Source organism: Ochotona princeps, chromosome 10 (assembly GCF_030435755.1).
Source record: "Ochotona princeps isolate mOchPri1 chromosome 10, mOchPri1.hap1, whole genome shotgun sequence".
In the NCBI taxonomy this organism is placed as follows: Eukaryota; Metazoa; Chordata; class Mammalia; order Lagomorpha; family Ochotonidae; genus Ochotona; species Ochotona princeps.
The window spans coordinates 40,948,772-40,974,686 of NC_080841.1; the positions used below are offsets into that span (position 1 = coordinate 40,948,772).

At 39.9% G+C, this 25,915-nt stretch overlaps 1 protein-coding gene across 3 annotated transcripts in view; it reads left to right on the plus strand.

Annotated features, from left to right (window-relative positions):
• The window catches only part of DISC1 (DISC1 scaffold protein), a 304,734-nt gene that overhangs the window by 45,692 nt on the left and 233,127 nt on the right, over positions 1-25,915 (plus strand). For all 3 annotated transcript variants that reach the window (XM_058669349.1, XM_058669348.1, XM_058669347.1), the window contains exon 3: positions 3,492-3,561. In XM_058669349.1, the coding sequence (XP_058525332.1) occupies positions 3,492-3,561 (70 nt within the window). The remainder of the gene's footprint in view (positions 1-3,491; positions 3,562-25,915) is intronic.

Here is a 25,915-nt window from a genome sequence, read left to right on the forward strand (position 1 = left end):
ATGTCACTCATCCAGTTGAAAGCCATGTATTCATCCTGGTATGTTGTGTGTGTAAAACATGTGAGTAAGCAATTAAACTTCCACTCTTCAGACATTTGGTGGGAGATTTTGGAAATGTGGAAGTTCATGTTCAAACCAATCACACCTCATCTACTTTTAATTCTTAACATGCAGCCTGATGTTTCTGGTCCTCCTGTCACTACTGGGCCTGTTCTGGCACTCAAATATTACAGCTCATCCCACTGATTTCCAAGTGAAGGACAGGACAAAAGCAGACTTGTGCCTCTGTTTTGGGTAATGCATGGAATGCATGAGTTAGTCATATCCACAATTCACATCATTGTCTTCCTGATGCAACTTGGTTCTAAAGGCCTTCACACACATCAATATATTTTGATTTGAATGAATGGAATCCATCCAGTTCCATAGGCCAGCAATCATTTTCCATACTTCTCCTCACGTCACTCCTCATATTCTGATTATCTCCAAACCCTCTCTGACCTACCATAACCTGCTTCTGAGGGCCATGTCCAGTGTCCTGGCTTAATATTTATCTTTCAGCATAGATTTTATAAGAGAATCTTAGCATTATTGACTGGTGCTTCTTTCTTCCAGTTCGCTCTCTGCATGAGCAATACAGAATCTTCCAGAAACATTGGTGGAATGTTAATTCCCTTGCATTAAAACCTTGTTAACTCCTTACCGTTATAGCACCAGAATCCCTTACTCAGCTAATCAAGACTTTTCCCAATTGCTCTTGGCCTGCCCCAACACCTCACTCCTTTTGTCTTCATCCATGTAGTCCTTACGATAACAAGGAAAACTGCCTTTGTTACAGTTTTCCTGCTTTCTGTAATGTCCCATTTGCTATACCTCTGAAACCATTTTCGTGTGAGACAATTCCAACCCTTCTGTACCAAACAAGTCCCTTCTTCTATGTAATTTCAATAAGTGTGATTAGCAGGCCTCTTTACTTTGAGTAAGTCTTTGTTTATGAGTACAAGTTTATTTTATAATCAAAAGTTCCTTAGTTGTCTCTTAGACATTCTGGGATCCTGTATACCTCTGGTATAGTATACTTCCAGACCCTAAGCAGGTTCTTGATTAACATTTTTGTTAAATAATTAATTCTGGGGCCAATATTGTGGCACAGTGCACAAAGTGGCTGCCTGCAGTGCCAGCATCCTGATTAATAGGCTGTCATAAAGGCTGGCTTTTTAAAATTCCAAAACAGGAATTTTCCTTCAAGACAGTTCTTCTGCACTCAAGAAGATTTGACCATCTGGGTTCTGGGAACACCAATATTTTCTTCCTTCCCTTGATTCTTTTTATATGAAAATTGCTCACTGTCTTAAGAACATTGAGGTTCGGACAAATTGGTATCTGTGAAACCCTGGGAAGATGTAGTTGTCCGGGGCGCAGTCATGACATAGCTTTCTGTGCCAGCTCTCTGAGTCACTGCATTCCCTGGAGGACCTGGGACCTGGGGTCGTTAGCTTCGTTCACCATTTTGAGTTAATAAGGTTTAGATTTAAAGTGAAACAATATCAATCCTTTGTGAGCCTTTTCCTTCCTTCTTTGTCTCAACTCAGCTTTTAAAAAGCAAAGCAGCTGATGATAACCTACTAGAAAGTTCTCACACATCCCCATTATCATCACCAGAGAAAATGCTCCATTTAATAGAGTTTGAGTCAAAAGAAAAATAAGTTCTCATCCCCTCATTCAAATTAAACTCTATCTTGTCTCAAATGATAGGCTCTGAATATAGTTTATCTGTAGTTCAAGTGTCATTGTCTGTGGTAATCTAACACCTTGGCTGAGGAACACATGATACTTGTATTCAGTTACTTGAGTATCTGGAGCAGAAATTTATTCTAGTAGTGGCAGTGGCAGTGGCAGGAAGACCTCCTTCCAAGGGCAAAGTACTGCCTGGAAGGCAGATTTCATTTCATTGGGAGGAAATCCTCCTGATAGTGGGTACTCTGTTCAAGGAAGGAGAATGCTTAGAGAGACCTGCTTTTTCTACCCTATATGCAGAGTCCTGAGATTGCTCACGGGGGCTACTGCTGAGGCCCTTCAGGCCTTGGGGGAGATTTGCTGTGTTTGATGTTCCAAACATATTTGGGGAAGCTCAGTGCCATAGGGTCACTCAGGTGCCCAGCCAACTCCATGAGAACATGTAACTCTCTTAGTCACTGGGATGTGGAAATGAGCGCAAAAGGGGTCATTTTGTGCAGGAGTGACCATATTAGTTCCATCTATACCCCATTAAGCACTGCAAGAATGAGAGGTATCTGAATTCCCTAACAAATGGATTTCTTCTCTTAATATCACATAAGTTATGAGAATAAACACATTAACTAAAATAGGAAAAGAAATGAATAAGAAGAGCATAAACTTGAGCTCAAGAGCCTATCCTTAACGCTGGATAAGGCGCAATAGTTCAGTGGCTAAATCCATACCTTGCATGTGCTGGGATCCCATATGGGTGCTGGTTCATGCCCTGGCTGCTCCACTTCCCATCCAGCCCCCTGCTTGTGGCCTGGGAAAGCAGTAGAGAATGGCCCAAGACCTTGGGACCCTGCAATCACATGGGAGACCTGGAAGAAGCTCCTGGTTCCTGGCTTTGAATCAACTGAGTTCTGCCCACTGCAGCCACTTGAGGAGTGAACCAGTGGGTGGAAGATCTTTCTCTATGTCTATTCCTCTCTCTGTAAGTCTGCCTTTCCAATAGGAAAAATCTTAAAGAGAAAAAAAAAAAAAAAGAATGGCAGAATCACAACCTTCTGTGAAGCTTGAAGGTTCAGATGTTTTCCACTACAGCAAAGTCTTATCTTACTTAGCCCACGTGCAGACCCAGGTTCCAACCACCTGTCTGAACTTTATTGATATATTTGCTTGCAATCATTTTCCTTCTCCACAGGATACTCAGGAATTTCCTGAAAATGGACTCTTGACTACTCTCAGTGAATAGATTGGACTTGCTGCCTGAAAAATGCTTTCCTTCCATTCTTTGCCTGACCCACATTTACATTCGCTTTAACTAGCACAGGTGTCCCCCCTCTCCTTGTCTGAGGTCCTTTCTTTAGACAGCCATTGCGACCTGCACTGCCTCTACTTGAAAATCTATGCACCAAATATTTACTGAACTCATCTTAGGTGCCAAGTACCTCTGTGTATGTGCTTAGAGAAGAGATCAGTTTCTTAGGGAGTTCATATTCTTTCTCATTTTGCATTTCTTCAGGCAGGTAAGATGACAGTGTGGCGTTTTTAAGATGTCATTCTATTTCTGTGTATTTATGCCAAAATTATTTTTCCCCATAACGTTGAGACTCTGAAACATCTGGCACTAGGAAAGTACATATCTATGGTTATTTTTTAAAGTTAAATTTATTATCTTTGGGATAGATTCTAAATGTGCTTAATTTAAAGAAGTTTGTTTAAATGTTATTATAATTTGATTTTCATTTTTCTCATTCACACCAAAATAGGTGACACTGTTAAGATTAAAGCTTCAGAAACTTCAAGACAAAGCAGTTCAGGATGATGATTATGATAAAGGTGAGTTTTAATTTAATAATTATTTGTTCTCTTTCCCATGATGTACCATTTTTCTTGCCCCCATTCTCATATTTACCTCCTGTTTCTCAAATAAATTGTGTGACCTGCTTCTCTAGCTATTTGTATTTATGGACTGTTTGACTATCCTGTAAGTGTACATAAGCATTAATTTCCTGAGTTATAATTGACTGCCCAGAAATATGTGGTATGTTTGTGTAATTAACTCATAACTATGTTATAATACCTCTGTAACTCATTCATTCATCAAACATATTTGTTGAATATGTGTGCCATGTAATGTAGAAGACACTAGGAAAGTAAGGTAAACCATAATATCTATTTAAAAAAATTTTATTATTGATGATGTTTGCATAGTTGATCAGGGTGAGAAGGATAGAGGATTAGGGGAAAGTGGATGACATCATTGTTTCCAAATTTTTTTTCTTCTTCCTGTAACTGGGGGAAGGGGAGAGATGGGGGAGAAGCCACATCCAGCCTCCCAACCGTCCCAGTACCCAGGGATGGGGAATGGCCAGAATGACCCGATATCAACCCAGAGTCCCTGATGTGGTGCATATTCTGAGGGTTCTGCTCAAGTGGTTTTGGTAGTTCTTTTTTTTTATTTTGAATTTTATGGTGCAATTATGGGTTTTGATAGTTCTAAAATTCTAAATTCAGTTTTGCCAATCCAAGGATGAGGAAATCCTCCCAATGTCCATTAGCTGACATGGTCAAACTTAGAGTCTCCATTCATCCAGATATTTGCTGTCAATGCTTGGCTGGGGTAGTTGTCCAATTTGTCTGCCCTCCTTCCTCTACTGTGGTACCAGATGTCCTCTACAGGCCCCAGTGGGCTGCCATATCCTCTGTGTGTATCTGTCCCTGCCATCCACTGCTCCATCTCTTCCACTGAGGAGGCCCAGTTCTGACACATGTACTCTATAGTCAGACAAGCAGTCCTGGATGTGAGACCTCATGACCCCATTCACCCTAACCTGTGCCATCTCCTAGACCCCCTGCAACCCCACACACCAAGCCCTGACCAGCGCATTGCCCAGTGGTCAGTGGGCTTTGCCCAGAGCCATTCCTGCCCTAGGCTACCCGACCTGGGTCTAGCTGGACCTCTGCCCCTGGATCTCATGGATCTGGCACCCACTGAGCAGGCGGGCCTGAGGACCCAGACTAGGTGACCTGGGCTCTCCAGGACCTCTGCCTCTGGGGTTTATAGACCCAGCACCCACTGAGCAGGCAAGCCTAAGGACCCAAGCCAGGCAACCTAGGCCCTCCAGACCCCCAGCCCCTGGGGCTCATGGACTAGTACCCACTCATTGTGTAGACGGGCCTTAAGGACTGAGGCCAGGTGACCCAGGCCCTACTGGATCCCTATCTCCTGGGGCTTACAGGCTTGGCATCCACCATGCAGGCAGGCCCAAGGACCCAGGTGAGGCAACCCGGGTCCTGCTGGCCCAGCCTCCCCACCCTCACCATCCTCAGGGCTCACAGACCTGGTGCACCCCCACATATATTTAGAAAAAAGATAGAATAGGATGGGCAGCTATGGTGGCACACTGGTATGGTTAAGACCGATTTGGTATTAGATAGGCCCAGGATGCCCATCAGCTCTTAGATGCTTTTCTCCCAGCAGTGTAACACTTCCCTAGGTACAATGCACCTAAGTCGTTGCCCACAGCTGGGGGCATAATGTTTATTTTTATGATGCCAGTAAATATAAGCTCCTCTTGGGGCTTTCTGACTTCATGCTTTTTTAAGACTAGAGATCGAAAATGAGTTGGATTTGTGATATCAGGCTACACCAAAGGAACCAATTGCACAGAATTTCTGTATGACCTAAAAATAACACCCTCCCCCAAGTAAATCTGAGTATAGAATAGTAGTTACTAGAATCTGAATAGAATTGTGGATAAGGGGTCAGAAGGAGGTTAAATAAAAAGTACCAAGTCAAAGTTATGTAGAAGAATTAGTTTTTAATGTTACATTGCACAATGGGGTGTCCATAGTTCACAATAACCTGTTATGTATTTCCTAGCAAATAAAAGAAAGAAACTTGATAACTCCAATTTAATTATGAAACAATAGCAGGAAATGGTGATTATCCTTTTTTGATAAGTACATTTGTATCTGCTTTATTGATATATCATATAGAATTTCATAATCATGTACATTTATTTAATAAAAATGTTGCTAATGAAATACATGAAAAATGCTAAGTAATCTAATATGATCTGCACAGATTAGATATATGGGCTAACTTATTGTACCCCATAAATATATTTAGTAACAGTGTCTAGAAAAAGAAGCTATAGCATGGTACTAGAAGATAGAATTGATCAGAGTCCAGAAGAAACAATAAAAATATAGAATATAGTAGAATATATCCAGAATATAGAAGATTGTCAAAAATATAATAAAAAATAAAAAAAGAAACCTTAAAAAATCTAATATTGAATAAAAAGTAATGAGAAGAAATATTAAAAAAAAAAAAGAGAACTCACAGGGTGGGGAACTGCATTCCAGACTCTGGAGCTGAGGAGTCGTGGTTGGGAGGGACGAAGTAGAGGGTGAGCAACGGCTCTCCACATAGCTACATTTCTGGTCATCCCCATGTTGGTTTGTGGCCCGCAACGGCTGCCAACTTGTCTATGCTCCTTGAGCATTTATAGCCACATCCCTGATTTTACTTGTGAAGAGAGTAAGGAGAGGTTGAGGAGGGAAGGAGCCAAGTTTTGGGCACTCAGCATTCTGCACTCACACCGATGTGGTGGAGTATACAGCGGGTTCTACCTTGCATGTTTAGAATCTCCTTCTTGGAGTAGAAAGGGGCCAGCAATGAATTGGATTCCCTATCTGTACTCTCCACCAAACCGTTATGACAAAATTCAATAGAGGGGCTGGCACAGTAAGTGGGGTTCTGGGAAATTGATTAAGTCAGGAAAGCTTGCAGTCCGTTATAAAGTCCTGGAGGCCCTCATGTTCTTTGTCCCTTCCACCATATGAGAAGCAGCCACCACCCCTTTCAGAGGCGTCAGCAACAAGGCAACATCTTTGAAGGAGGGAACGGACCCTTCTGGCACCTTCATTATGGACTTCTTGCCTCCAGAACTGTGGGAAATGAATCTCTCTCTTATAAATAATCTAATTTTGGGTATTTTTTTTTAGAGTAGCAGAAATGCTATGTGACATTAGTGGAAGGAATTTAAGAGATTAGAGCAGAGATAAATATGAGTGGAATAAAGAATTCACATAATCATTAAAACAAAGATTTAGGCTTTTGAGAAGATTAAGAAATTGACAAGAAAAAAAATTCAAATAACTAAAGCAGAAATAGAAGTGGGGATAATACAACCGTATCAGAATAAAAATGACAATATAAGTATCTGGGGTGATGAAAAATTTTGGAAACAAAAGGAAATGGTAAGTGTACAATACTGTCTATGGCACTGAGTTCTATATTTAAAATGTTTAATTGGAAAATTTTGGTATATCTATATATAGAGAGAGTATTTACTATAATTAAAAGTGGTAGTACAAGGCCCAGCACGGTGGCGTAGCAGTTAAAATCCTTGCCTTGAATGTGCAGGTATCCTATATGCGCAACGGTTCTAATCCCGGCAACCCCACTCCCCATCCAGCTCCCTGCTAGTGGCATGGGAAAGCAGTCGAAAATGGCCCAACATGTTGGGATCCTGCACCTGTGTGGGAGATCCGGAGGAGGTTCCAGGCTCCTGGCTTTGGATTGGCTTTTGTGGCCGCTTGGGGAATGAATCATTGGACAGAAGATCTTCCTCTTTGTCTCTTCTCCTTTCTGTATATCTGACTTTGAAATAAAACAAAACTAAATCTTTTTAAAAAAATGGTAGTACAATTGTCCTTCAAACCATTGGCTCATACACTTTAAGTGAGTGAGTTGTAAAGTATGTAAATGACATTCAGTAAAACCATTAAAATGACACTGATTTTGCTTGTGGACCTACACATTAAGCAGGGCTGGTTGGGGGCAGCCCAACTCTGCAGTCTGCTTTCATCTGCAGCCTCACTCACTTGTTTGTCAGGCAGTTGACTCTAGGTCTCTGTTGGGGTTGAGGTTAGATCACTCACCTGTAACCCTTCTGTGTAGCTCTTTGCTTTCCTCATAAGATGGTAGTTGGTTCCAAAGGAAGGCAGAAACAGACGCAGTAGCTCTTACTTTTACAGAGTTGAAAGTCAGGCAGTTTACTTGTTTTATTAGTGGTAAGTCACTAATTGGAAGTATATCCAAGAGCAGGGTGATTGGACTGTATCTTTTGGATGGAACAAGTATTTAAAATTTGTGTGAGTATCTTAAAATCACCACAGACTTCCTTCTATTGTCATATGGTTCTATGTTCTTTTCCTATGTAAAATATATCCCTACTGTCTCAAAACTACTCAAAATGCCCTACATTGAGACATGAGGCCCAGCTTTGGTGTCTTGGATATTTGTGTTTAATCTATGTCCAGATGTAGATGAGACACTTTTCAGGTGTGGTTTCTTGAACATTGCCTCTCAAGTACAGTTCTTGAAAATCTGAGTGTCTCATGAACTCCTCTGCTTACCCCTAGGAACAATGGTGGGACAGGCATAGGGCAAGTCCCCGGATGCTTCTCCAGATGGGCAGAGTAGAAGGAGCACAGCAGTTTTGAGATCAAGCTGGGGGTGTGTTGGCAATTCCTTGGTTAGGACTTAGCCCCATCTCTTTGGGCAATTTTCCATGGTACTTGGCTCTGTCCTTGAGCTCTTGGTTTTACACTCAAAGGCATCCTTTTCCACAGGAATTAGACTAGTTTTAGCCATGTAGTTTTCCCCCAATATCAGGTTGAGAGTCAAAATGTGTGCTTTTATTTTGCACATTCTATGTTCTTTTCTGACCTGGTATAATTCTTTAAAAAGCATTCTGATTTCCAGCTGAATCAATGTGTAGTGCACCCCATCGCTGTGCTCACAAATCTCTTCAAGATAAGGTTTCTCTTTGTCGGTTTTCTTGAAAAGTCTTTCAAGATGGTGTAGGAGTGGGAGACAACATTCCTGACATATTTAAAAGCGTGTTTGCTTGAAACAGCCTCTGATGTGCCATTCAAAAATTTTCTGGGATCTTATAAATGTTTTTGTATGTAATATCCTTGGTTTAATCTTTTAACCACATTTTCCTGGAACAATCTTGATTTAATCTTTGCTCTTTTCTTAATCTTGACATTGTTTGCATTTGAAGACAGTAAGAATAGGAAATAGCTTTAATTCTAAGCTTTTTACTCACAGTTACATCTGATTAATTTCTCTTTTTTTGGAATTATATTACAGGTAGGGTGACTAAACAAGTGGTTTATTCAATATCTACATGGAAATTTCCTTGGCCAAACCATGCAGCCCAGTAGATATATTTTCTCTTTTCCATGTTACCCTGAGTGTTTCTGAACTTACAGGTGCTAGTAAGAATTTATTCTTCTAGGTTCTCACAATGTTTCTTTCTTTTACCTTTACATTCTCATCAGTTCCTACTCAAGGATCCAACAGGCTTCTCTTTATCTTCTCCAATGTGTCGACCTAAATTCATTGTTACTTTCTGCTATTATTGTATTCTACTGTGTAACAAACTACTGCAAACTTAGTAGCTTTTAGCAATGATATATTTCTTGTGTGTATGAGTCTATAATTTGGGCAAATCTCCTGAGAGACAGCACTTCTTTGCTCACTTTAGCATTAGCTGGAGTGGTTCAAAAGTATGAGTTCTGAGATCATCTAAATACTCACCGTCCTGCCCTGAAGTTGGTAGTGGTGGTCAGTTTGGATTCAGCTGCCTTTGGAGCTGGAATACCTACTCACACATGACCTTTTCATATGGATACTTGGCTTCCTCATTGCATGATAGTGAGCATGGAGTGGGGAGAAGGAGGGAGAGGCAGAGAGAGAGAGAGAGAGAGAGAAAGAGAGAGAGAAACTTTATCATCCCTTATGACTGCATCTGAAAAATCATGTAATGTTACTTTTGCTACGTCTTTTCATTTAAAGTAGGTCACCAAGGTCAGCCCATCTTGAAGGGTAGTTGAATTAGATAACTTTTTTTTTTCTTTTTGCTGGACAACTGTCAAATACTTCACACACATGTTTTAAAACATGCAATGGCGGGCTTGGCGGCGTGGCCTAGTGGCTAAGGTCCTCGCCTTGATCCCATATGGCCGCTGGTTCTAGTCCCGGCAGCTCCACTTCCTCTCTCTGTCTCTCCTCCTCTCAGTGTATCTGGCTTTGTAATGAAAATGGAATAAATCTTAAAAAAAAAAAAAACATGCAATGGCACTAATGTAATAATAGCATCATGGCCAGAGAAGAGGGGCCTTCTTGGGGGAAAGATTGGGTCAGTTGCCAACTCACTGGCCCAAATACTCGTCAAAGAGGTAAGGTACTGTAATTAGCCATGCATGGTTATCTTTTTCTGCTTCTGTGATGGGGTGGGATATATCAGGCTGCAGGAACTGATGCTGAGCTGATAAAAATAGGAGACAGTATACTTACAGCCTAGTGAAATGAAGTAATTAAGAATGAGAGCAACATGTGATTTCAAAATGAGGGATGTTAAAAATATACAAGAAAGATAAAGTGAAAATGCTGTGCATTTTATCCATTTAGTCAGGAAATAGTTACTGAATCCCTACTACTCTCGAGCCTCTGCTGGTTGGAGGGAAACATGGTGAATTATATACAGTCCTTTGCCTCCCCAAATATGGTCCCACATTTTTACTTCAGATTGCCTCTTACACAGCTTTCCCAAAGGCTTTTGCTGTCATCTTCCCCAGGAGGCAAAATACCTTTTGTTTTGTCTCTGATTGTGGCAATGTTTAGTAGGGCTCAGTTTTTTGGGTTCTGGAAAAGTTCAAACCATCACCTGGTTATCACACATATGGAACAGAGGATTGGCTAGGGCACATCACTGAATCAACAGACTGACAGATCCCATTGTCAGGATTACCTCTGGTATTTCTATATAAAGTGACAATTAGAAATAATTTACTTTTATTCCGTTTCAGGATTTAAAAACACCTTCTTGATCTGTAAAATCTAGGCAGTGTAGGTTTATTTGTTTGGTTTTAGTTTTCCGTTTAGTGCTGAGATTTCATTCACTTACAATGAACTGTGAAATGTCTGATAACCAGATCTGCGTTCCTGGGTGAGGACAGCCCAGCAGTCAGGGGGTAGTCTGAGAACTGGATGAGGAAAGAAGAATATCTGTATAGCAGCTGTTTTTTTCTTATTATTCTGTGATCTGTTCTTGAGTATCTTTTTGCTCCGGGCAAACGTGAAATGATTGTACTGATCTCATGGTGTGGGTGGAAGGTTAACTGTGACAGTAATGTGCATGACATGCCTGTGTTACCTATGTGGAAAAATTAATCTTTTCCTCTTGGCTTTGTCCACCCCTCACATCTGTCCCCCTGCTCCCATGACCTGCATGTTAGGAAATACTGTATAAAGTGTGGATTTCTTGGAAAACCTTATTAGTGGTAGTTAACATCAGTAGCTCACGGGATTTGGCTTCTCATTGTGATCAGAAAGCTAGTTTGAACATGTCAGTCTTGTTTCTTTCAAGCTGTGAAAAGGAAAAAAAATGGAAATGAGGAAAAAAATCTCAAATATTAGGGCATGAAAATTATGAAGAAATATAGAAATCCTGGCTACTCTTCATATCTTCCTGCAGCAAGCTGTTTTGCCTTGATTCTATGACCTTCAGTTCCTCCTCTGACTGATGCTCTGCTTTCTGACTTTGGATGACCTCAGAAAAATGAAATTGAAATTGTGTTTGGCTTTTCGAAATAATCGGTTTTCTTGAGTATTGAGAGTGGAAGAAAGAAATAGAAAGTGGAAAGACAATAATGGGACATTTTGGGAGCATTAAAGACTGAAGTTGGAGAACTCAAAAGCCTGTTGTTTTCTGGCTGTTTTTCTGTGGGTCTCAACTATTTTGTGACCTTTATCCTTGTGAGCAGCAAGAGTTAAGATACACTTCCCAGATAAGTTTTTGATCTTTCTGCTTAAAATGGTCGTTTACTAATACATTAACTCTTTCCTCTGTGTCATAGCAGTGATATGGTGCTCCTGCTCTTTCGAGGGGCTCTTTGCACTGGGTGATGCATCCCTGGATAGCTAATTTGTTTTGATAATCTGTCCAGGCACTTTTAAGTCTTTTATCCTGTCTAATACAAAATTAATAGGAAATACACTTGCATCACATTCCGAATGGCTGAGAGGCTCATCAGAACAAAAACTGTAGTTCCTTCCATTTTTAACAAACCGTAGCTTGCCTTCTGCTGTTCTCTGCCTGTTGCATATCTTCTAATGCTAAGTCAATGAGGGCTTTAGCATGCATTGGTTGCGCTAGGTATCGTGTCTTTAGGAGATGAATCATGACCTAGTTTTTTAGGTTGAGAAATTTGAGTAAGTTTTCTCTAAGACTTGAAAATAAATAGATTTGTGTCATCTGTTTGACAGCTTGCCAAGGTCTTCAGTTGGAATTACACAAGCATTCAACAGTAACAGAGGGCATTCCATGAGTGGTGGCTTGAATGGTATGGGAGGAATCATTCTTTAATTTTGTGGCTGTAGCTGGGTGTCCTTAGGATACGTGTATGATCAGAGAGAAGCCATGATGAGTTTTGAACCAACCTCAGGAGACAGGTTCTGCCTTGCCTTTTACTAGTTTGTCGGTGTGGAGCCCTGTGTTGGCCATTTCAGTATTGTTTGTCAACAAGGAAAGGTAGAGCTAGTGTGTCAATGTTACAAGGCACATATTCAAAATAGAGACTGCATCTATTCCTAACATTTAAAGCAGTAATAAAAGGCACTGCCTGACAAATTTCCTACAAATTTCCTACATTTAAGTCTGTCTTCTGTGATTACTTTTATCAGGCAATTATGTAAGCTCATGTCATTTGCCTGTTTACCGTCACTTGAGAATTATTTTCATTGTACATTTATTTCCCAATGGCTGAATCTCTCCATTAATAAGAAAAAAAGACTGATTTTGTTGTTTTGGCATTCTTTTATTTTCCAATACTTTTGTGTGCGATGTCTAACCCAGGATCAGAGGTTGTAGCTTTTTCTACCATCCTCTAGAAATTGCTTATTATTGTAGCTTACCACAACTCAACCTAGCTTCTTTTGTAGTTTCCTACTGACATGAATGGTAACTTAAGCAAGGAAAACTGGATCCACCCTAACCACAAACATCGGATCACTAAACATTTTACATTTCATGTAAGGGTCGCTCCCCCACATCACCTCTCTCAATGACCAACGTTGTTTTCAGGATAAGTGTTAAATGTGGCCTAGGATGGCGCCTTCTTGCCCAAGTGTTTTTCTGACTCTCTTACTTCTTTTTTGGTTACTCTTTTCTCACTACAATTGATTTTGTCTTTAGCCCTTTAGTAGCTGCTACAGGCAGCGTGGCTGTCCCACACTGTTATGCACTTCTGCCTGCACATACCACTCTCTTCTTCTACCAGGTCATCAAAATTTGGTTTAAGTGTGTACCTTCCTTTGAATGCTCTGCATGTTTATCCATCCTTAAACATGTATGGAATAATAAATACATGTTCAGAATACAGTTTATTTACAAATGATGATTATTATCACTGTCATTGTTATTAACAGCAGACAATGCCATAAATATTGGAATCATGAAGTCTTAGAATCTTTCAAATTGGCCTAATTACAAACATAGCAACAATCAGATTTTGATATTTATTTGCTGTATTAGCTTGATCAAATTTTTTAATCTCCGTAAGTTTAGTGTTTCATCTATAAATGCGATAACAGACTTGTTTGGAGAATTAAGTGGAATATACTAAGTGTTTGGGTTGTTAATTATCTTCAGTGAATGTTAGTCACTACAATTATATGCATTAACTAATATTTAGGCAATATGGGTTTATGTCGATAGCCTGATTAATTGCTTATTTGTATTTTCTGCTCATATTTGTTTGCTAACAGGGTGTTTTTAAGATTACATTAGAGTTGCTTGGTTCATGCCTTTTGGGTGTAACTAGAAATCAGAAAGCTCTTAGTGGAGGCATTCACAGCAGACAATGCTACTTTCCACTATGGCATTTGTTGGCTGGAATGACCTTTTCTAGTTGATGACAGTGATGTAGCAGAAGGGACGGTTTTCTACTTGACCTTTTTACAATGTGCCAGTGTGTTTCATAACACAAAATAAGTTGCAGATGACAAGTTTGATAGAACACTAACCTGACAGGAGCTTATTCTTTGGGAGTAGCTAGGCACTGAACCAGTCTGTTTGCTATAGAACATGGCTACTTCCATATACCCAAGGGTGGTCTAGCAGTGACTAATACCTAAGTACTGCTAGCACATTCAGTGTAATCAGTTCCTTTAGAATGTTAGTTGTTAAGGACTTGGTTATTCTGCCATGAATTCAGTATATTCCTTTGAGTTTCATTTTGTTGGAGCTCCTCTTGACTGTTTTCCCATTCATCACGAAAGGTTTTGTTCTCTCTTCTCTATTGCTTCATTTTCACTTTTCTCTTAAGTTTGAAACTTTCCTTTGGTTTTCTACCATTCGATAATGCTCCCTTGAGACTTGCTACATGAGAGTGAAATGTGAACTTGCAAGTTGGTTCTTTTCCTAGGGTGGAAATAGTCCTGGGAAGCAGGTCAGCACTGCTTTAGTTTTAGTCCTACAGTCTGGTGGAGGAAACTGTTACTGCATCAGTGGTGTCCAGCTGTGTTTCTGGTTCTGATGTTACCTGTGTTGACAACTATAGGTAGTTTAGTGCAACTCCCCTGGAAGCTAGTGTAAGGGGTACACTTTTATCTGGTGTGGACACAACTGCTGGTGACAGGTACAATATTAAAGTGAAAGTGGGCATGCCATTCTGGCATTTTTCTAAATGTTTTTCAGCCAGATTTATCATGGTAGAAGGAATCATTTCTTCACCTGGTAATTGGATATTTTCCCAGCTTATGAAACTGAACTGATGTGAGAAAAAGAGGAAATAATAGATGTGAATATTATACCAATTGAAAGAACTGTGGCAACATATTGACGAGGGTGATCTCTGATTCGGGATCTATGGGTAAATTTTCCCCTTTTAAAATATGTTTTACACTATAAATTTAAAAAAAGTTCGACGAGAAGAACAAATATGAAGAAATACAGAACACTGTACTGTGGGAAATCAGTGTCATCTGGCTTAATGCTGTGGGTAAGTATATCTCACTAAGATGAATAAGGTATGCCTGTCTATGGAGTTAGAAATTCACTTGCACCTTTGAAATAGGAATCTAGTTATATTAGCATAGTAGAATGAAAAAAAATTTGCAAGATTTATGTATTTGTTTGAAAGGTAAAGCTGGAGAAAAAGAGAGTCTTTCCATCTACTGGTTCACTCACCAAATGTCTGAGGTGTTTTGGGCTGGGCCGGGCCAAAGGAAGGGACCTTTGGGCCCGGCGGCGTGGCCTAGCGGCTAAAGTCCTCACCTTGAAAGCCCCGGGGTCCCATATGGGTGCCGGTTCTAATCCCGGCAGCTCCACTTCCCATCCAGCTCCCTGCTTGTGGCCTGGGAAAGCAGTCGGGGACGGCCCAATGCATTGGGACACTGCACCCGCATGGGAGACCCGGAAGAGGTTCCAGGTTTCCGGCTTCGGATCGGCGCGCACCGGCCTACTTGGGGAGTGAATCATCGGACGGAAGATCTTCCTCTCTGTCTCTCCTCCTCTGTGTATGTCTGGCTGTAATAAAATGAATAAATCTTTAAAAAAAAAAAAGGAAGGGACTTTTAACTTCATCTTTGTCACATGAGTGGCAGGGGCCATCATGTGCCTACTAGGGGATCAGACTGAAAGTGAACTCGAAGCTGGAACTTGAAAAGCTACTCCTATTGGATGCCAGCATCTTTACCTTTGCCTACTGTGCCATGGCCATAGAACTTTATATATACAAAGCCATGTTAACTTATCCGGGGGACTTAGGGCAGCAATAATTTGGCAGTTTGAAGCTGGATATGTACATAGCTTTCAACATTTTTTAAAAAAGATTTATTTATTTTTATTGGAAAGTCAGATTTACAGAGAGAATGAGACAAGAGAAAGATCTTCCATCATCTGGTTCACTCCCTAAGTGGTCACAATGGCTGAGAGCCAAGTAGATCCAAAGCCAGAAGCCAGGAGCTTCTTCCTGGTCTCCCACACAGGTGCAGGCTACCAAGGCTGATTTCCCAGGCCACAAACAAGGTGCTGGATGGGAAGTAAAGCAGTCAGGACACAAACCCATACCCACATGAGATTCTGGTGCATGCACGGCGAGGACGTTAGCCACTAGGTTGTCGTGCTGGACCCTCAACATTTTTGAACCCATGTATTTTCTTCAGACTGCATGAAGACTGATTTTCTAAGAGGAGTCACAGGGATGCAGTATGGGAGACTGAAAGGGAGGCCACTAGCCCTTTGGAGAATCAGACTTCTCTGGCTTTTATGCACTGGTGATAGGCCCAAATGTTTTCATCTAGAAAGTTTCACCTCTGAACAAACATAACAGCAAAAAGAACAAAACCAGGAGGCAAACAAAAATACTTGGAAAGCACTGTCAGCAGGAATCAAAAAATGACACCTGAGAAATCCTGAACCTCTGTTGAGAGGAGGGAAGGAATCCCTTCTAAATCTAGGCCTTTCCTTGTTATTTAACAGACTGACTTTTGGGTGTCTGGAAGTATCATATGTTGGAGGTGCTCAGCCTGGATGGACCACAGGGTTTGACTCCAATGGAATTCCCCTCTGTGAACACAGCATTTCCTCAAATGTTTTGCTCTCAGATGCATTGACACGAGCGTTTCTGATGAGCTCAGGCCAATGGTTTTGCAGTATGAACAGCAGGGTGCTCCAAACATGGTCAGGGCAGGGCCGGGTAGGGCAATTATTTAATATTTTTCCACGTAGCACTGTTCAGTCTCTTCTGGACAGTTGAAACTGGCAAGGATGTGAAGAAAAGGGAGCAGTTAAACACTGTTCGTGGGAATATAAATTAGTGCCGCCATTGTGGAAAACAGTGTGGAGATTTCTTTAAAAACTAAAAATGAACTTGCCATATGAACCAGAAATTCCACTACTAGAAATATACCTGAAATATTTGACATTTTTATTTGGTGAAATATTAAGCCATTTTGTTCTAATTAAAATTTAGAATATCTTTCAAATTAAAAAAATAGAATAGAGAGAGAAAAGGAAAGAAGGTGAGAGGGAGCGAGGAAGGGAATATCGATATGTTCTTAAAGAGGTGTATCTATAAATCACATTTACTGTTAAAAACTATTCAAAATTAAAAAACTGTGAGTCTCATTAATAGGAGTTTGCTTCAGGATGTACAGGCTTTGGTGGTGGATCTAAAGTAAATGGTTTCTTTTTTTGTAATCAGGTTTATTATTTTTTCATTTATTATTATCATTATTATTATTATTATTTTATGATACAATTCCAGAGGCACTGGGATGTCCCTTACCTTGTCCCCAAATCTCCCTCTCACTGAATTCCCCTGTGTTATTACAATAGTATGGTTCTTCATAAACAGTCACAAGTCCGTAATTGTGGGCATGGACAATGGCAGAGTTCCAAATCCTATTGTCAAGATATATATTTCAGTTTCATTGGGAGTCCATCTTTGATCTGGATGTAGAGTTGCATACTGCATTGTATCCTCACATCTGGATATGATAGTGTCCATTATATAGTTACTATAAATCGTCTTCAAAATACAAAATCAACAATAGGAAGAAAAATTGAAATTCACAATGCCATGAAGTTAGACAACATGGTAATGAGTGACTAATGTGTCGCTGAAGAAATGAAAAAGAGAATCAAGAGCCTTCTTGAAGAAAATGATGCTACTGTATGAACTATGTGTCAGTGAAGAATTTAATGAGAAAAGAGCTGTTTTGAAGAAATGAAACTAAAGCAAAAACACCAAAATCCATGAGATAGAGTTTCTGTTGATCTTTGCTGGTAATATGTATCTATTGCAGGCAACATATAGATGGGTTTTGCTTTCTTTTTCTTTTTTTAAAAAGATTTATTTTTATTGGGAAGGCGGGTATACAGAGGAGGAGAGACAGAGAGAAAGATCTTCTGTCCGATGATTCACTCCCCAAGTGACCACAATGGCCGGTGCTGTGCCGATCCAAAACCAGGAGCCAGGAACCTCTTCTAGGTCTGCCACGCGGGAGCAGGATCCCAAGGCTTTGGGCCATCCTTGACTGCTTTCCCAGGCCACAGGCAGGGAGCTGGATGGGAAGTGGAGCTGCCGGGATTAGAACAGGTGCCCGTATGGGATCCCTGTGCATTCAAGGCGAGGACTTTAACCACTACTGAGTCTGGGTTTTGTTTTCTAATCCAGCCTACTAATCTATGACCTTTGAATGATGTGTTTAAGCCATTTACATTCAGAGGTAATATGAGTGGGTGGTAATTTGGTTCTGTCATTTTAGCAATGGGTTGTTAATTGATTTAGTCTTTTGTTATTTTGCTGGGATGTTCTTCACATTTGCCTTTTGTTTTTGGAGGGTGCTATTCCTTTTCTCTGTCAAAAGAACAGCTTTAAGTATCATTTTTTTTTAAAGATTTTATTATTATTGGAAAGCCGGATATACAGAGAGGAGGAGAGACAGAGAGGAAGATCTTCCATCCGATGTTTCACTCCCCAAGTGAGCCGCAACGGGCCAGTACGCGCCAATCCGATGCCGGGACCAGGAACCTCTTCTGGGTCTCCCACGCGGGTGCAGGGTCCCAAGGCTTTGGGCTGTCCTCTCCTGCTTTCCCAGGCCACAGGCAGGGAGCTGGATGGGAAGTGGAGCTACTGGGATTTGAACCGGCGCCCATATGGGATCCTGGGGCTTTAAAGGCGAGGACTTTAGTGCTAGGCCACGCCGCCGGGCCCTTTTTTGTTGTTTTTAATTCTTTTTTTTTTTTGTTTTTTTTTTTGTTTTGTTTTTAATTCTTTTATTTTGGTTAGGGGACAAAGGGCCAAGGGCTACAGGAAAGTGGGTAAGACCATTGTTTCCCCATTATTATTATTATTTTTTTCTGTACGTAGGGTAAGGGGAGATATAAAGGGAAAAGCCCCTCCCAACCTTCCACCCATCCCAGATCCCTGATGTGGGGCATGCTCTGAGGGTCCTGCTCATGCAGTTTTGATAGTTCATCAGTTCAAAACTGCTGCCAGTATTGCTGTTCCAAGCACGACGAAATCTCTTCAGAATCCACTGGTTCCAACTTCTGGTTCAAGCAGTTTGTAGGATTATGGAGATATCAGGTGACAACCAGCTAGGTTGTTGGTGGTGATGATCTTGCTGGAACTTGTTGGACGTTAGGTCTGAGGGCCACATGGACCTATTTCAGTTGTAAGTTGCCAAACTTGGTATTATTTTCAATGTGAGACCAGTGAAATGCACTGAACTTAGTGAATTCACCCCCAGCTCAGTGTATGAGCAACTCACTGCTGTCCCTGCAGGCTGTCTTTCTTTCTTTTTCTTTCTTTCTTTCTTTCTTTCTTTCTTTCTTTCTTTCTTTCTTTCTTTCTTTCTTTCTTTCTCTCTTTCTCTCTTTCTCTCTTTCTCTCTTTCTCTCTTTCTCTCTTTCTCTCTTTCTCTCTTTCTCTCTTTCTCTCTTTCTCTCTTTCTCTTTCTCTCTTTCTCTCTTTCTTTCTCTCTTTCTCTCTTTCTCTCTTTCTCTCTCTCTCTCTCTCTCTCTTTCTCTCTTTCTCTCTTTCTCTCTTTCTCTCTTTCCTTCCTTCCTTCCTTCCTTCCTCTTTTTCCTTCTCTTTCTCTCTCTCTGCCTCCCCCCCTTTCCTCCCTCCATCTTTCCTTCTTCCTTCCTTCTTTTCTTCCATTTTTAATTTTTACAGTAGCACACCTTCATTTCATTTCATTTCAAAATCATAGGTTTAATACTCTGTTAGATAAAGATGACAATTTCTGGCAAGTAGAAAATAACAATAATATAAAACAATTAAAAATCAAAACAAAACTAAATAAATTGTCTACTGTCGCTCAGCTGTATAAACAAAGAGTGTACACAACAATCAAATCCCAGATTGTCACTCTAGCATCTATAGATTACATTTTTGTACTCTGTATTACACAGATTAGGGAACACATAATATTTTTCTTTTTGATATTACCTCATTTCACTAAGCATAACGTTTTGCATTTGCATCCACTTAGTTGTAAAAGAAAATATTTCATTCTTTTTAATGGATGAGCACTATTCCTCCATAGCATGTATATATCACATTTTCTTTATCTAGTCATCTGTTGATGGACATCTAGGTTGATTTTACATCTTACTTATTGTGAGCTGCTATAGATATAGCAAAAAAAAAATTAAGAAACAAGGATTGGGATGCTGAGTCATGTGGTAGAATTTCTGAAAAGTTTCCATACTTTCTTCACAACGGTTGCATTAGTTTACAGTCCCATCAATAGGGGAATCGAGTATGGGATGAGGTGGTATCATTGCGGTTTTGATTTCCATTTCTCTTATAGTTAATGAAGTTGAGCATTGTTTTTTCATATATTTGCTGGCCATTTTCATTTTTTTCTCTTGAGAACTATGTATTGAACTCCTTTTCCCATTTCTCAATTGGATTGGTTATGTTCTTGTTGAGTTTTTAAAGTTGCTGATAAATTCAGTATATTGATACTTAGTCAAATATGTGATTTGCAACTATTTTTCCCATTCTGTTGGATGTGTCTTCATTCTGTTCCTCATTTCCTTTGCTGCGCAAAAGCTTCTGAGTTTGATATACAACCATTTATTTAGTTTTGCTTTTGTTATACAAAAAGTCATCCCCTTCCATCAATGTCTTGGAGTGCCTGCCCTACATTTACTTTTAGCACCTTCATAGTCTCGGATCTTAAGTTTAGGTCTTTGATCTATCTTGAATCTCCCTAAATTTAAACAAATCAAAATGAATAGATATTTACACTGAGTCACATATTATGTTTGTAGCCATCATGAAAATAGGAAGGATTCAGTTGGAATAATATGCTCATTTAGTACAATGGTGGGGGTGGAGAGCTGACCTATTTGTTAAGATATGGACTTGAGATGCCCACACCACATACTGGAGTCTTCTCTGACTTCTGCTTCCAGCAAATGGACCTCCTGGAAGTTCCTGGTTCCTGGCTTTAGCTTGGCTCAAGTTTCACCACCGTTAGTATTTTGGAAGTGTGCAGAAGGTTGAACTTTTGTCTTTCTCTGCCTCTCATGTAATCAAAGAATGAAAGAAAGAAAAAAAGTAAGAGGGCATCTCTTTCCTATCCCTTTTTTTCTTTCTCAGTGTAGCAACTGTATGGGTGTTGATGCTGGGTCTCAGATACTTTAAGTGGGCATTTCTGCCCACCCTATAATTTCTCCTACTCATTCCCCACTCCTCTGTCTTGGCATGAAATACCACTATTTTTCTGAGTCTTAACAATCAGATTTTTGTAGGGAACTCCTTTCATCCAAAATGAATGGCAAATATGCTATGATTAATACCAGTTGTGGGAATTAACTTTGGGGGTTCAGGCTGGGAATTTGGTACAGTACGGCTGCTTGGGGCACCTCTGTCCCATATTAAAATGCTTGGGTTCAGGTCTTAGCTGGGCTTCTCATTACATCTTTTAGCTGATATGCATCTGAGCAGCAGGTGATAAATCAAGATCCCTAACACCTACCTGGATTGAGTTCCTGGCTTCTGGCCTTGGCATGGCCCAAGTAACTAAAAATAGGAAACAAATTTTGTTTTGTTTTGTTTTGTTTTTGTTTTACAGTAAGAAGGACTCATTCTCCCCTTGGTGGCAGTATGTACTCATTTTCACAGCAGAATATCCAGGCAGGAGGTGGCTTGCCTTGCAGACTCAGATGTGTGAAATGATTGGCTCGATACAATTATCCTCCCTCACTGCCCCAAGTAAACTGCTGGTATGAAATTACTGGCTGTGGACTTGTTACTCTTAGAAAACTAATTTCTGGTCTAGTTTAAGCTTCTAGACAGTTTCATGGTCACACAAATGTCTGGATTTTTTTTTTTTTTAGATAACATCATTTTGTCAGACTTTTCTGACAATTTACTTAGAGTAAGTGTTTTAAAATGTTCCCATTCTGGTTCAAAGGTGTTCTTCTCTCACAATGTTTGTCTCATCGATGGGTGATTATACCTTGTTTCTTTCCATCATTATTCTCAGGCTTAGACTTCCATTTGTTACTCCTCCATTTTCTCTGGCAGACAAATTTCTCAGCCATTGTGACTTTTGGGGTGAAAAGGGCGAGGATTGTAACCCTCCAGCCTTTCTTTTTTGTTCTATCTAGTAGTTTGTAGTTGGGTTAAACCTGCTTAGTGAAGCAACCTCAGGATTGGCAGCAAGTTTGTTATATCCAGTGCTGGGCAGGGAATTGCCTTGGTCAGTGGCTTCCACAGTTTGGGAAAATGACAGGCAAGAAGAAATATGTTGCAATCTTATATGTGCATGGAACAAAAACGCAGTGCTTTCTAACATTTCATTTCTTTTATTATGGGTCTTCAAATATAAATGTTGGTCTCAGTCCTCTAAGTGGATACCGGGTGTCTAAGTGGATACCAAGCCTTGGTAGTGAATGGGTAGCATTTTGAAAAATACTGCTGGTTGTAGATCTCAGTGACACATCCTCTGTGTGGTGATGCACACTGGTACTTCCCTAGACTACCTGCTGGGAGACTAGAGACCATGCTTGCTTGAATGGGTCTTTGGAGTATAGCACTGTTCTAATTTTTTCAGGAAATAATAGCATTTTAGAAGGTACTTCTGCATTTTGCTGACTCTCCCACACTGATCTAAAGATTCTCAGTATGTTTGAATGTGATTTCAATGTGGGTTGCAGGTTATAATCTTTGCAAGCACTTTAGAAATAAATCTTCACACTTCTTGAAGTCCTTAACATAAGAGAGAAACAATAGGCAATCCAGCAGGAAAGAGAGAAAAGAGCACCCCATCCCGCCACAGTGTGTTGAGACTTGCTGTCCCCTGGGCAGTTTCATCTCCCATCTTCTCTCCAGTAATAATCTGTCTATAGACACAGGGGAAGATTCTTCTGGAATTCCTAATTTTACTAGTTGACTTAAAAGATGAGGGAGGGATCATGTATCTCTCATTCTTAACCATGGACTCTCTCCACTGAAATTTGGGCATTAAACTGAGCAGTTGTATCATTGTGTAGGCAGGAAAGGTTCTGAGGGTTATTTTAAATCCTCAAATCACTCTTGGCTTTTTAAGATTATTGTCAAGAAGATTCTGAATGTTAGGTCCCTAGCATAGTTTTGTTCTTTGTTTTCTAGTTTTTATTTTTCCCAATGCAGTCCTTAGGCTCAGGGATTTCCCCTTCCACCCTCTACATACCCCCTCCCTCTCACTGCTTTCTCCCATATTATTGTGATAGTCCTTCAACATCAGTCATAAGTCTATCATTCTGTTATTTAAATGTATCATGACATTGTAGTTTTAGGAAATGGTGGAAAGTCCAGCAGGCTATTGTCAAGGTATATTTAACAGTTTCATTGGGAGACTTTATTTGGAGCAGAGATGCATACAGCACTGTATCCTCACTTCTTGGAATGCTAGTCTCCATTATCAGTTTCTCTTGGTGAATATATGTAAAGGACAAATATCGTATGTTCCAAAGGATGGTTTTTGTCATTATTTGAGATTGTGGATTAAGAGAGTCTTTCACGCTTAACAGAGTGAAATAAGGAGCTGAGTTAGCCTAATGTATCCAAAACTTCATAGATAATAATGTTACAACTTTTGTTGTTGTTTTTGTTGTTAACTGCTTGTACTCCCATAACTGCCACCTCTTATTTACTGGTGATGTTGGCGAGATAATAAAATGATCTCACAAAAAGTGACTATCTGTGGAGAATTCTAAAGTTCACGACCAGGCTTGTATCTTTGTTCTGTTTTCATGGACACCTGTGCTTTTAGTGTCATTTTATATTACATGCTTGTAATGAACTCATTTGCTGTTACTGATATGGTTTCCAATTTATAAGATGGAATTTGATAGATCATCATGTCATGGTGCTCTTAAAAGGACTTTATGGTTTCCAGGTGCTTCCGAAACACTGCTGCCTGGGAGCTGATGGAAGCCTGTGTGGCAGGTGTACAGGGAGGCCCAAGAGGGAGCCAGGAGGCGGGAGAGGAGTAGCTGTAGTTTTACGTTATGAAAAATACAAACCCTGAGCGTGACTGTTTGTCAGCTCCTCTTTGTTGATGCTCCTCCAGGTGTTGATTTGCATTAAATGTGGGGGCAATTTTTATAGGAATGCTAGGAGTAGAGTGAAATTTTTGAAACAATAAAGCCAATTTGTAACCAGTCTTCTCACTATACATTTCAAAGCTCTTAGCCATTGTTTTTCACTATTTCACATTGATCTAGGGGCATAAGTTGGTTTAATGATATTATTTTCACATGTGAGATGAATGAGCTAAGTGTTAGAGAGGTTAAATAACCCCAAGATGATGAAGTTGGTCAAATAATGAGGCTCTAGTTCTGAGTCTCCTGGCAACTAAACAGATGAGTCATTTGAAAAATTTGACTTTCTCCTATGAAAAGATTTGGCATAGTGATGGAGGAATCATGCTCTTCCCTTATAAATAGTATACTTTTTATACATCCTTGGAAATTTATCTTGAGGATAGCACCTTATCAATCTATGTTTTATCTAATTTATTAGTTTTAAGGATCATAAAGGCAAGATTTACTTTTTTTGAGAGTATGTGTAAAATTCCTCACTTATATCATAAATATTTAATTCACTAGGTTCTTGCAAGCTAGCTGTTACTCTCCATGCACAGGATTCTCTGGCTTTGTTATACAGGAGAGCAGTTGTTGGGAGTTCCCATGTGGATCCAGGAGTAAGATTCATGGAGGTATCAACTGCTCTTTATATTTGTGGCTCAGGGATTTTGAAGCTGTCTTTGGAGTTACATTTAACCCCTGGCAAGGCTAGTGACCAAAGTCATTGACTTCTTGCCATATGCAAGCACGTGGGGAATTCAATTGGTTCTCCTGAGAGAGGTGTTTCTTGTGTCCGTGTTCTGATACTATTACATTTTTGCTCTGGGAAATATTTGCATTGACTCAGTTTTATTTTCAACTTTGTGTTATATCTGAGAAGCTTACAAGGACCTTCTAAACCTGGTCTTTTAGTGTCTTTAGTATCCTTTAGTTTCTGCTTCTATTTAGAGTCATACTATTTGGAACCAGTACATATGCAGGATCACAGTATGTGAAAAACATTGCTCTGTATTAGGCCTTCTTATCATTGGCTGCTGTTTAGTTTTGAGATTTTTCTTATCTTTGCATTGAACATCACTGTTTTCTTTGTATTGTAGCTCTTCAGACAAAGGAAGAGAACCTAATTCCATTTTGTCACAAGCAACCAACATTCTAGCAAGCTTTCATCCTAATTGGAATAGCTCAGGCTAGTGGAAATAATTTAATTTTATACCTTTATTTTGGACACAGAGGCTGTCCCTAGGTCCCTTTATGTCATTCAGAGAATTTAAGCCATTCATTTTACCATCTCGCTAGCTGGAGATCCATTTCGTACAATTCTCATGGCACAGAGCATTATACTAGTGAGTTCTACTGTTTATTCCAGGAAGGGATGTACACATCAGTGTGGTTTGCATTATATATTTACAAATAATGATGATTGTGGTTGCTTAATAATGCATCCTTAACACTGTGAATTCTATTAGTGATTAATAAGCTAAAATGATCTACAAGACCCCCAAATCTTAGAAGACCACAGGTTGTCATGATTATCATTAAAAGGGTGAGTCAGCCTGTAGTTTTTAAGCACTGACAAGCAGATGTGTCCACCTAATTTTTTATGAAAACACCAGCAGAACAAATTGCTCATGAAAAGTCTATTCATGGGAACTAATTGAGTGTCATGTCCAGTTTAACACTGAAAACCGAGTGTAACCAAAAGCCAATAGAGAGAAGTAATGAATAGATGATTAAATTCTTGAATTTGTATTATTTCTAAACATAGTCTCTGTGCCAATAGCATTGCCAGGCTCTGAAAGGCATATTGATTTATTAAAGGTTCCAAACCCTGAAACACACATGGAGAAAGATAAGAGAGCCCTTGAAGGAGAATGGTCATCAGAATGGTCATCTGGATTTTCTGAAGTGTCATTCTATAAATGTTCATGTGGAAATGGTCCAAGAATCATGGGCTAAATGTTTAAAAGATGGAAAAAGAGAGAAAGAGACAAAAATTGAGATTATTT